The following is a 13,145-nucleotide window of genomic DNA, read 5'->3' as shown; positions in this document are numbered from 1 at the left end:
ATAGCCCCGACTTATTTTATAAACACTATTCTTAAACCATCTATTTGGTTCTCTTAAATCAGTTTTCTTGGTGTTGGTAAGTGATTTGGATAAATATCTGGGGAAGTATTTTGTTTTCTTTAGTATTTTTAGGCATAAAAAAGAAATCCCAACCATTTATCAATCCAAATCCAATCTCTTAATCCTGTCTTGCCTCTCTGGGAGGCCGACCTAGAGTGCTTTGAGAAAGATGGGCAAGGTACATTATGGATAGATTTCCCATCCATCACCGGGATATTATAATTTAGGTGTACTAAATGATAAAAACAGGCTTTTTATGGTAGCAAAAAACTATGTATCCCACATATTCATATCCAAACATACTCATTTGATCCAAAGACTGCAACCTTAGAACAAAGGAGTCACCCTCTCACCCACTTGTGAAGTGTAAACTCTGTGCTACAGATTAGAAAGTTGCTAAAAAAAACGCACAAACAAGTCTTTTCTGATCATATTTACTCATAAATATCCAAATTTTCTTCAAATACTGCATTAAAAACATCATAACAGTTGGACTCTGTAGTTTTTTTTATACAATATTAGTTTCACATAAAAAATGAACTATATAAAATATACAAGTTTTGAAGAAACAGTTGCGCAGCAATTGTTCAGTAAACAATTTTCAATAAATAAAGAATAAATAAATAGTGATGCTACACTTCAAATGGTAGTTTGGTTGTGTGATAGCACCTCAGTTGTGTATAAGCTACAGCACATGAGGCTTTTTTAATGCTCAGTCTGTGTGAGCTTCTTCTCGCAGCTTCCAGTGTACTTCAGCTTCCAGCTTGCATCCCGATGCGTGGAGTCTTTGAGGAGACAGAAAGAACTCCACAGCTCATCCAGAGACCCCCCAGGCTGTCAGCCGAGCCTTTGTAGCCCGTGCAGGGCGTCAGTAGCCTTACGTCCCTTTTCAAGGAGAAGACAAGTTGCTTCTAATTTTCGTCTTTTTTTTTTTTTAAATAAAGTCTCTTAGCCTGTCTTCGTGTTCCTGGTCAGCTCCAGGTACGCCGATGATCTGAGGAAGCGGGGGTAGCAGTCCTTCTCCATTAGGGTGTAGATTTTGTCCTGAGCCTGATCGAAACAGGACTGGCTGGCCCGTTTCAGGTTCTCCTTGGTGATCTCTTTGGTAGAGTGGTCAAGGTTTACCTGCGGAACAAAAGGAACAGAAAGTTTAGAGTAAACGTCTGGCTGCAAGTTAACCAAAAACAGCTGAGTGAAGGAGGATCCAAGGGTGTAGTTACAGGAAACATACCTCCCGCGGTGCATCGGAGGAGATGAACTCCTCGTAGATTTTCTTCGCCTTGGCGGCCAGTTTGGACGGTTTAGTCGTCCTGTAGTCCTCGCAGGCCAAGTAAAAGGCCATGTTTTCCTCACTAAACTCCGACACCAGGAATTCTCTGAACACACACAGTCCATCTGGAGGTAGAGCAGAGGAGCAGTTAAAGCCTGCTGGTCACCTTAAATCCATCAGGAATGGAGGAATTCTCCGTTGAATTAAGCCCGACCTGAAGAATCGTGAACTTACTTTGACTGGACAAGAGATTTTCAAACGACTCCTTCCATTTTAGAGGCTCGTTGACTTCATGTAATCTGCGTTGACAGGAAAAAAAAACCCAGCATCGTTAGAAAACATTTCAACCGTGATATCACTGTAACTCTTCCAAAGAGAAGCTGCGTGCCCGCCTTACCTCAGTTTGTCACTTCTTGTGGACCGCCCTGGGATGCTGTGGTCTGATCTCTGCAATAAACTGCTGAACAGCGCTCTCAGCTCTTTCGCCCTGTGAGAACAAGGTACAGGGTTACAGACCGCTTTAGACAAGCTTCAATCCATGAGCACATCGCTGGTGTAAGAAAACCAGAAGGTTTGTTATTAGAGTGAAAAGTGGCTCAGTTTACCTCTCCAGGCAGGTGATAGGCAATGATTCAAGTCCTCTGCACATGATGAGGTTTGTCTGCTCCTGCTGAATAACTCTAAGCGCTTCTCCCAAGTTACTGCGAGTGCGAGCTGTCCTCCTCGTCGCCAGTAAATGAGCTTTCATCTGGTCTGCCGCCTGTGTGGGAAAGTGGCTTTTTATAGAACAGGCCAGGGTGACATCAGGGTGACATCATGCTTCTCAGCCAATGAGAGAGATGAGTGGGTGGTTGAAGAGACTCCTTGAGGCTGAATTTCCTCCACACTACTTCCTCATTGCTCAGTGACTCGTCAATGAATGAATTACTTCACTCCTCTTCAATGTCCTTGTGGTGACTAGGTGAGGGAGGACTGTGTCTTTTTGGCGCAGGTTCTTTTTTTTTTGTCTGTGTTCATGCTGCATGTCTCTAAAGAGAATTAATCAGAAAACCCCTTTGAGCGGAAACCTTTGTTATAAAACAGGTGGTTCTGCACAAAGATAAAATCTGCTTTAGTGCTTCCACCTTCAAGAACCTAACACGTATTACTGACCTGCCTTTGCATGAGCTCTTCTTCAACTCTCATTTGTATCTGATCTCACTAATCCCTCATAACTCCTTTTATCCAGACGTTGGGAGCTGGAGGGTCCACTGATTAAACACGCCACCTCCTACATATCGCAAAGATGCATAATTTTACTGGGATCTGAGATCAGGAATCTCATCAACAGCTCAAACTATCTCATGCTTATAGCTTGGTAGTGGGCGCTGTCTGGGTCATGTTATCCGAGTATATCAACAAAGTTAGGGTTTCAAAGATGATAAAATCTTCCACCACACACTTCCAATGATTACATTTATATTAATGAGATAAAGGACACTAGCACAACAACGTCTTAGAAAATAAAACATCAGACGAAGGGCTAGAAGTGAAGTGCTTGCCTCTGCATCTGGTTACAAAATAAAATAAAAAAACAGACAGAATGTTCTCTTCTCTTGGACAGATATTTTATGATTTTAAATATGAAGACAAAATCTTCTGCTCAACTATGTTAGTTTTCACTTTAATCTTTTGCATTTCACAGTTAATTTAAAGAAATACCTGTTTTGTGTGTCTCAGTACAGGATTCTGAATGACAGAGGAGCATGATTAAGATGACCAGTGTGTGAATTATTGACTTTAGGTTAAATGAGATCAGTTTGAAAACAGCTGTTTGGCTGTTTATACTTGTCCTGTGTGTTGGCATATAGAATAATGTGGGTTATGTGGGTCTATGAAGTGCGTTTTGTGGAACATTAAGTTTTGTGACATGTTTGAAATATGTGTGTCGCTTTTGATGCTTCCCAAGATAATATGTGTATTAGATAAAAAGTGTCGTACTGTGCAAGGATGGAATGATTTATTTTTGGTTGGCTTGTCCCTGTTTTGCTTTTTTTAATTTTTCTATAATTAATGATCAACTGATCATATGGAGATGAAAGCTCTGAGAGTGCCATTAAGAAGTCAACTGATTATTACCTGAACGTCCTTCAGTTGGAACTCGTTCAAGCGTTCAACATGCCAGAGTGAGTCGACAGTGTAGACAGAGTGTCTGCATGGCATTGCATGACATTAAGTAAAATTATCATTGGGTAATGTCTGCGACATTGCTGGTTGCAGCAGTCGCATGTGTATGTGGTATATAAGCCACTTCCAAGCTTTATATGATGCTCAGGGCGCAGCATTTTATTCAAATGTCCAAAAACAAACAACCATCTATGACAGCTTTTGGTCTAGCTGGCAATCAAACTGCATATGCTACACAGCTACTGTATCATACGTACAGGATGGTAATGCTGGAGTGTGAGCTACTCAAAGCATCTTCCTACGGGTACGCCAGTGAATCGCAAGCCAGATGTGACATAGTTTGATGGAAGTATACAATAGTTTTGTAGGATTGATTCGAAACAAAATAAAAACAGGTAGTATGTTCTGAATAAAAAAAGATTAACTTCCTGTAAATTATGAACTTTTGCTTAAATATAATAAATTGCTCAAAAAATAAAAGCAATGTTAAAAATGAGGAATTTAGTTTCAGTTCTCACACGTACCTTAATGAACACGTGTCTTTTAGTTACTGCCTGCACAGACTGTGGCTGGGCTGTTTTTCCTATCAAGGCATGAACAAGCATAGAAAGTTTTACCTATAAATAGCCCTGTCGGAGCAAAAACAATGCTTTATTGAATCCCCGAGTCTATGTTTAGACTCAACAGGGAAGCCAGTTAACAGTAAACTCTGCTAATGGTCTTTTTTCTCGGTTAGTTCACAGCCTGCGCAGGAAGGAGACGATCAGATCACCGGATGAAAAGGCACCAGGCTCACTGATAGCGGCTGAGACGGCTTCCTCTACTGGCAGCCGCCGACAATACTTTCCCTCTAAATGGCCGCACACAGCGCTGGATGTCAACACAACGTCACTTCAGCCTATAAGAATGGGCCTCTCCTCTTCCTCTTCATTGGAATCACGGTCTGGGAAGCTGACCAGTAAAAATACAAGGCTCAGGGCAGCAAACATGTGGTATGGGTTGCGGTTTTAAACTGTTGTGTACAGTATTGAGATCTTATGTGATAGCATTGCACAATGATACTGAAGGGGCAGGAAAATGAGCCAAAGTTGTCGAGTTTTACACCTGCCAAAGTTCATCTGTGAGTAATATAAACTCAGTATGAATGCGGTTGCTTCTGTGAGGACCCTGGGGGTTTGTTATAAAACATATGTGGAAAAAAACTGTATGCTGAAAAACAAGGAATACAGCAGAGGGGTCAGGGAGAAATGTTTTGGAAATTTAAAACAAGGTTAGCTTGAGAAACAATTCTCAAACTTTTACCATCTCACTGAACACGTTTTAATCCCCAACTGCTAAACTAAGTCAAAGACATGGCCATCCAGTTAAACTCACCGGCTGGGCAAGGAGAACATTACACAGAGAAAAAGAGCCAAGAGCCCCGCTGTAACTCTGCAGAAGAGGCGGACCTCCACAGCTCATGTGGAAAAATTGGTTGAAAGGAAAACTATTATTCATGCACTCCGAACAACTGGCCTCTATGGAAAAAGAAATTCATTATTAAAAGGAATAAACAAGAAGTCCTTGTTTGAGTTTGTGTTTGAGTATGTGTAGTGTACACATCATACAGAGCAGAAAGTCTCCACCACCAAACATCTGTGTGCATGCTTGTCTTCTGCAGGGACAGGTCAGCTGGTTGGAGTTGATGGTTTGATGGATGGAGCTTAATACACGAGAAGCTGCAAAAAACCTGAAACTAGAGGGTCACCTTTTAGCAGAATCAATGCTGAATATCCAAACAGAGCTACAATGGAATGGTTTAGATTAACACTTATTTTTTCAAAATGGCTCTGTCAGAGTGTAGGGCTCGGTCTAACTGAGAGTCTTTGACAAGGGTTGAAATATATGCTTACGCATGCTCTTCTTGAAATCTGACTATTTTGCAGAGAACGATGAAGTGTCAGTCTCAAGATGTTCAAAGCTGGTAGATATATACCCTCATAAGACTTAAAGTGACTGCAGCTAAAAGCGGTGCTGTGAAGTATTTAGGGGGGAGTTTTGCTCTACTTTTAGTTCATCTATCTCTCATAAAATCCCACAAAACACATTCAAATCTGTAAGTGAAAAAGTTCTATGTGCCACTGCATGTCAAGCCAAGGATTTCAGCCATTTTAGGGGTTCTCCTGTCAACTGAGCAGATTATTCCCATTTCTTTTCTACTGATCTGAATAAATCTGAGCTGGAGTTACTCTAAACTAGAAAAATGTCATTCTTTCATCTGTCCCCTGTGTTTTTCATGCATGGCGATGCTCAGTAGGGTGAAGTTCGTTGCCTGAAGAGTGCACAATTGTCATTCAGTGTTGCTCGGCACAACGAGGCATGTCCGTGTTCCAGTCTCAGGCCAACAGAGTTTTCCCTTTCAAACATCCTTCACTGGTTGTAAACATGTTTTTGTGGACTATGCTCAGCCCAAATTACGGAGGATACAAAATAACATCATTCATGCTGCCAAAGTATGTTTGTCTTCCTCACATCCTAAATGTGGTGGTTCTATTTAAGGTTGTGTTGTCCGTTCACATACACTCTAAAAACCACAAGGTTAATAACAACCAAATTGAGAGTATTTTGCAGTCCCAGCCCAACTGTAGATATTAGTTTGTGTCAAGACGCAGGCTGAAGTTGGTTAAAGTGACTAATGTCTAACATCAAAGCCACCAGAGAGTTGCTTGAAAAGAGTAACATAGAACCTGCATTACTAAAGGAGTCATATCTAGGTTAAAATGAATCATCCAACCATCTTTTACACCATTTAATGATTCCACAGTTACAGTCAGATAGTGCCAATCTCCAGTGACTAGTGGGTGAAAACCAGGGTACACCCTGGCCTTGACATGTGGCCCGTCCATCACTTAGCAGCCAGTAGAAGTAACCAGAGAGAACTAACCCACGCATTAATGTGGACAGGTGAAATGCCCCCGCCGAGATTGGAACCGATGACTCTTTTGCTGTGATGCAACAGTGCTAAGAACTGTTCCGCTGTGCAGCTCAGATTTATTTTTATTTTCATTCTTCTTGTCCCATCAGCATTAGCAATATTTAATAAAAGAATAAAGAGAACATCATAGTATGTGATTAAGTTTCTAATTTTTATTTTTCCTCTGGCTGATCTATTTCTCCTTATTATGGGTAAAATGTAAAAGCCAACAGTTTTGAATCTAAAGTAAATCACCACATTTCTATCGTCTCTTTTTGGTTCATTAAGAGAATCCATGTACATGGAAACCCCTAAAAACTGATGGTTAGTTTTGCTTGTTTGTTTAGTTTTGATTACGTTTGCTGTAGTTTGCCTAAGACAAAATAAAAATGAATGAATCCAGATTTTGTGTTTTATTCTCATTTTCTTTCTCCTACTTCATTATTGTTAGTATTTATAAGTATACCCACAATAACACTCTAACATCATGGTTGTAGTTCTCCAGAGTTGCCATCTTTTCACCCGAAAACGTTGTTGTGTGCACAGGATAGTAGATCCTGCAGGACTGGACTTGGGCACCCATGGACCAACCTATATCATACAAGCAAATGCAAACAGACAAATATGCAACTTATGTGATGACATCATTTAGTACTTTTAATTACCTTTACGACAGCAAGTTTGTACTTTCCTTACAGCGTACTTGTAGTGTGTATCAAACACAGCCTCCTTATCTTAACATTATAACCAATTCCCGTGTCAAAGCATGAATGTTCGTAACTATTGGCAGGTAACGACATATTAGTCTCTCATGTGAACAAACTTTTTCCTCTGATGTGAACTGAAGTCACTAACACAACCAGCTGACATTATCATTATTATATAGAATCCTTTCGCATACATACCATTTATGTTTTTATCCGGAGGAAGATGCTCAGTAAAGTCTGATCAGGTTTCCTCTCTAACCAACAAACTGGGTCATGGTTTTTTGACCCAGCATCTGTCCCAATAGTATCAACTTAGCATTTAGGTCACAGAAATAACCCAGCAGTTTTTTACAGTGTATACAACAGCTCTGTGGTTTTTAAAATCTGGTTCTCGTTACTGCAGAGTAGATCCCCATTAGATCCATGAATATAAATGCAAAAAGCACTGAAATAGGTTTTGTCTTCTTTTAGTAAATTTCTGATTTTTTACAAGACAACTCATGCAAGTGATTAATTCTTTGTCTCAATCAAAATAAGTGATATTCTGATGACTGATAACGGAGATTCTAGGTTGTCCTTCAGCAGAACCGGAACTCAAAGCAGGATTTCACCTTTAATAACTGGCTGATATTTCTGCAATATGGGTCCAATCATCTCTACCAAGGTCCACTGAAAAAGTTATGAGCTCACGAGAAAGAACACAAAGATTTAATAGTAGCTTAAAATCAGGTCAGAGTGAGATAATATTGTTGACCTACTGTCAAAAACAAGGTCATTGTACAAATACAAAGCTTATGTTCAACGTTATGAAACCAGACGGTTGGTTGGTCAGCAACCTCGACCCAGAAACATCTCATTTTGTCTTTTGTTACAAATAACCAGGCACATTTATAAAGTATCCATTATGGATAAGGATAAGGAATTAGGCCTCAAAACAACTTCTTACATTAGAGGCAAATTATTTGATGTAATATTGCTTGTAGATTGAATTTAAAAGATAGAGATTGTGAAAACAATACTTTACATTTTAACAAACTGCGCTTCTTTTGTGACAGAAACTACAATCACAAAAAAAGAAAAAGAAAACAGGAGCATGTAGTTACCTATTTGTCCTTGAGAAATTGCATTGCTAAAAAAACAGGAGTGCTTGCTGGTTAAATGCGTCTTGGACATTTTAGTATATGCTGACATTGAAAGAAAAATGTGACAACTTCATTTTTAAAACAAGACAGTTTTAATTCGTATGCATACTTTGTATTTTTTATTTTTTTTAGAAATGTTTTGTGTGAAATTCAGACGTGAACGTCACCCTCACCCTCATGTTGCTGCAACCCGCGGGTAACAATGATGATAATAATAAAAACACGATGGATTGTTTTCTGCGAAGTTGGTGCTTCTAGCATCTTAAGGTCTCAACTCTAAGCGGAGTTGTCATGGCAACACGCCAGAGTTGTCGGTGGACTCCAACCCCAGGCAGGCTGCTTCGTCAGTCACAGAGTTTGGGCTCGCTGTCTGCGGCCGTGTTTACCGGCTGTGTCTCAATCAGAACCTCTGCGACCCGCTCTCCCTCTTCATCAGCCTTCTCTTGTCTCCCATCATTGTATTATTTTCAATTGTTTGTCATGAGCCTAGTTTTCTTGTTGCCCTGGAAATAAAGTGCCTCTTCATGTTTCATTTAATGAAGTATTAGTGTGAACTGAAATGGAAACCCTGCTGATACACTGATTTTACACAGAAACTACCCCAAGCTTGTTCTGCAATGAGATTTGCATAACAGATCACGTAAGGTAACAATGCAGATAGATACAGCACACAACCAGTTTTTTGTTGCTCTGTGACATTAAATCAGTTTAAACCCTTCTTGTTTCAGTCACTTAGTATCTCCAAAAGGATTTCTGCTAAATATTAATTTTTCTTTTTGTGCAGATACTATTCTTCATTTCTTCAGTTTCAGACATTTACATACATAAAGCTCAATATGCTTGCAGGCGAGCACCCAGCATGAGCTGAAAGTCCAATCAGAAAGGAACAAGTCATTACTCCAAAAGCAATATGAAAAGCCAGATTACAGTTAGCAAGTTCAGTCAGGGACAAATATTTGTTATTTTTGGGTCACATAATGCAGCCTGATGAAGCCAAAATTGTTAGAAATGTTTGGCTTGGGGGTTGAGGTGTTGGTCCTGGTGGGTGGTTGGCTGGCGGGCCCTGCGGCCTCTCCCTGGCCCCTGGGCTACGGTGGTGCCGCTGGCGAGGCCCCCTTCTCTGGGTGGGGCTTTCGGGGAGCGGGGGTGCCTATTGGAGTCAGTAGGGGAGCTGGCTCCCTGGGTTGGCTTCCCAGTCATTTGCTCCCCATCCCCGGACTCCTCCCTCTGCCTGCTCCATCACGCCGCCACACATGTAGGTCATGAGGGAGGGGGCGTTACTGGAGGTTGCCACTTTCTGGTGACGCCCCTCTCCCCAATTTTATCATGCATCTTAGACACTTTCACTTCAAACATTTTTCACATCGCACACTCATATAGGCCATGGTAGGGGGGGTGGGGGTGGGGGTGGGGGGAAGACGTCTGGGGGGGGGCTTATGTTGTGTGGGCCTCACCTCGGACGGCTCCCTTCACCTCCTCTCCCACTTAGACATTGAGGGTTCTGGGCAGTCACACGGAGGGGGTGCGCTGGCAACAGCTACCTTCCGGAAGGGGGGTGGGCTGTGCCGTGCATCCCCTTCGGCGCTCCCAGTTTTTAAACGCACTTGAGAACAACATGCAACAACACAACATTTGAGCAGGCGTAGGGAGGATCGGGGTCTTCTGCACACCCCCGTTCTCCGATGGCGGCAAGGAGTCTGGGGCCTGGAGGAGGTGCGGGCCACTGTGTCCGGGGTCTTGGCGGGGGGCTGCAGTGTGCAGTCAGCGGCTTGCCAGGTCTGGGGCTGATGCCTCTGCTCCCCCCAGGGGGCGGGGGGCAGGGATGGCAAGGGTAAGGTGGGGGGAGGGAGGGGGTTTATTAGGTATTCAGGGGGAGGGGGGGGCTCTGGCCGGGTGGCTCGTGCGGGTCGTGTTGGCCCGCCCTCTTGGGGGGGCCCGGTCCGGGGGGCGTCTGGTCTGGGGCCGGGGCCGGGGGTCGGGCACAAGCAGTCGTATAGTCGATTTGGGGTGACCCCCCCCCCCCCCCCCCCTTTGGTCAGTGTTGGATGTGAGTGTTATGTGGGAATGTGTGTACAGCGTCTTTTTTTTTTTTTTTTTTTTTTTTTCTCTCTGTGTGTGGTGAGTGGGGCACAAGGGAGGGATGGGGTGAATGAGTTTTTTTTTTTTTTTTTTCCAGGTATGGGTGTGGTCCGCTCCCTCTCCCAAGAACATCTCAAGTCTCCGCTAGGTGCGGAGCCCATCCCCCCACGTCCTGCCCTCCTCCACTTCGTTGGAGGGCGCCTTGGCCCCCTGGCGCATTGGTTGGCTTCGGGTTTGGGGCGGGTTCCCGGGCGTGCGCCGGCCCACTCCCGGCGGCCTCTTCGCGGGGCCTGGCCCCCCGGGGGGCGGCCGGGGCCCTCGTCGCGGGGGCGGGGCGCCCCTGGGGCCTCTGGCCCTCAGGGCCCATGGCCGGGACCACTTCAGCGGGGCTAGCTGCCGGCGGAGCCCACGGGCTCGTCTCCGCGGCTCTTGAGGGCGTCGGCATTGCGGTGGCTGGGGGATTTCCTCGGGGTCGTCTCTGCTCCTTCCTTGGGGGGGGGGGGGGGGGGGGGTTGCAGATATCCTGTGTCGGCCCCTCCTGGGCGACCTGCTTTAGGAACCCCTTTGGGAGTCCGGGGTTACGGGTCCCCTGATGCCTGCCTCTGTGCTCGGGGAAGGTGGGTCTTCGGTTCTCCACAATCACTATCAAGCTATTTCTGGATAATCTTCACCTAAACTAGTGCACTTTCACATCTCCCACAGGTGCTGGGTCCCAGGTATTAAGTGTTCACTTATATACAGTAATCTTATAATTTATTTATTTATTTATTTATGTTTTTTCACTTTCTTTTTTCAAATATCACATTACACATGTCAGCTTACATAATAATATATATGATTTAGCAATGGCATCTAGGTGTTATTCGAGTGTATCTGTTGCTTTATGTCTGTTGGTTGTGCTGTTCTTTTTGTGTCTCTTTCCAGGTGATGGAGCAGACAAAGAAGGTTTTATCATTCTCTCCCTTTTATCTCCTCTTTCTTTCACCTCTACTCTTTTTTTTCTTTTCTTTCACTTTTTGTTCTTCCTTTACTCTCCCATTGTCATGTCCATATAATTTGAAATTCTCCTTGCAGGAATCATAATAAAGCTATTTACAAGCATAAATCAAGTGGAGCACTATGGCGAAAGCTGTTTGCTCCACTTGTAAAAGCAAAATCTGTCGAGCTCCATCTGGCATTGAGATATCAATTCCTATTGCCATATTGCTAGACAGGACACTGGGAAAAAAAAAAAAAAAAAAAAAAAAAAAGAAATGTTTGGCTTAAAAAGCGATTATCAGGACACCCAAAATTTCTGACTCATGGCTTAGAAAAGGCACGTCTACAATAATGAAATGAAATGTGTGTAAATTTAAAAGAAAGTCAAACGTCTTATTTCTGTGCTTTTAAGCAAGAAAATAAATCATCCTAACTGACCTAAAACAGAAGAAGTCTGATTTATTGTCAGACAGTGAGAAAAATGTTTGTGTCTTTTTATGCTGTGTATGTAACTATCTGGTTTGAGCTACATCTATCATAACTGTGTTGAGCTTGTTGTAATTTATGATATATTAACAATATTACTTATCATTGCTGCTTTATTGCTGCACATATGGCAACATTGTATCATTTACATAATAAAAGGTATAGCCCTTTAAAGCATCGCTGCAATGATAGTAGCACGACGTGCATTGCTGCTGACAAAATTAATGCTCAACTGACTTTATTGTATTAACCACATGCAAAGCTGATTAATGTTTCACTATTTAACTCATTTAAAAATTACCCTTGTTTTGTAATATTTGTTATCTGTGCACGCAGCGTGGAACTGACACAGCTTCCTGTCCCACTCTGACAGTCAGTCTGGCTTCTGGAAAGGCTTTCCAAATGCGGGAAGTGAACAACTACACGGAATTCCCAGATGGCCTGTCCATTTCCCAGCCGATGTGACCCCGCAGCCTCGGTCTGGATGACTTCCAAACATCAAGAATGCAAGTCCGTTTCCTTAATTTTTCTCAGCCTCTCCTCCTCGTCCTCCTCTTCCTCCTCTTACCGCACAGAGCTTCTCGTGTTTTGAGTCCGTGTTTTAGACTCGGAGGTGGCATCATTCAAATTCAAAGTACAGAACAGTCTAAACCCTGGGCGTTTATAGGCTCCCCTCTTGCTTTTTACAACCTGTTCTGCATTTTGCAGTGTGCAGGCTGCAGATACCGTTTGAGCTGCACCATCTGGCTGTGGCCAGGGAAGCCTGGATCTGAATATTTACCGAGCCAACTATCTGAGAGAGCAGGTGGAGGCTGACCTGCTGCATCCCTACTAAGATGGCCACTGGCTGCCACATGGTCCTGTCATTGTATTATCGGATGTCAGCTGGCCATTGAACATCTGGAGATCCAGTGACAAGGACAACAAATCAATGTTAACTAGCCTCAGGTTCAGGGGAATATCAATGATGGCCCATGCTCCTGGATAGTCCCATCTGTCCTGCTAGTTTTCTCTGTCTGCCAGCTCTAAAAGCTCAATGTATTTAAAATGTTGAAACACTCACTTTTACTGATGCATGCATTGCTGGGTTTAAACTAAAAACTGAAATAGCATGCAGTCTCAAAAAAGAAAGCCTCTGCGCATGCTCAGAGAGTGAAATCAGTTAGGCTACATTAATTAGCTTATCGGTGCCCCATTCTCTTGAGTTCACACTCAGGTCCATTTGGTCACACAGTGAACATTGGCGACACATGACGAGCCTCTTTTTCTTCTTGGAAAAATTACAGAGCAAGCAGAAAAAGAAG

General features: G+C 43.1%; 1 protein-coding gene across 1 annotated transcript; it reads right to left on the bottom strand.

The window, feature by feature from the left end:
* Positions 1 to 983: 983 nt before the first annotated feature.
* rgs5b (regulator of G protein signaling 5b) lies at positions 984 to 2,083 on the bottom strand. The gene is made up of 5 exons (XM_012860938.3): positions 1,936 to 2,083; positions 1,728 to 1,817; positions 1,565 to 1,629; positions 1,292 to 1,455; positions 984 to 1,185 (listed from the first exon to the last, which is right to left on the bottom strand). The coding sequence occupies exons 1-5, from the start codon at positions 2,076 to 2,078 to the stop codon at positions 1,009 to 1,011; spliced, it is 639 nt and encodes a 212-aa protein (XP_012716392.3). The 5' UTR covers positions 2,079 to 2,083; the 3' UTR covers positions 984 to 1,008.
* Between the last annotated feature and the right edge of the window lie 11,062 nt (positions 2,084 to 13,145).

The sequence above is a fragment of the Fundulus heteroclitus genome, chromosome 6 (genome assembly GCF_011125445.2).
Source record: "Fundulus heteroclitus isolate FHET01 chromosome 6, MU-UCD_Fhet_4.1, whole genome shotgun sequence".
Lineage (NCBI taxonomy): Eukaryota > Metazoa > Chordata > Actinopteri > Cyprinodontiformes > Fundulidae > Fundulus > Fundulus heteroclitus.
This window is presented reverse-complemented; position numbering and strand designations above follow the sequence as displayed.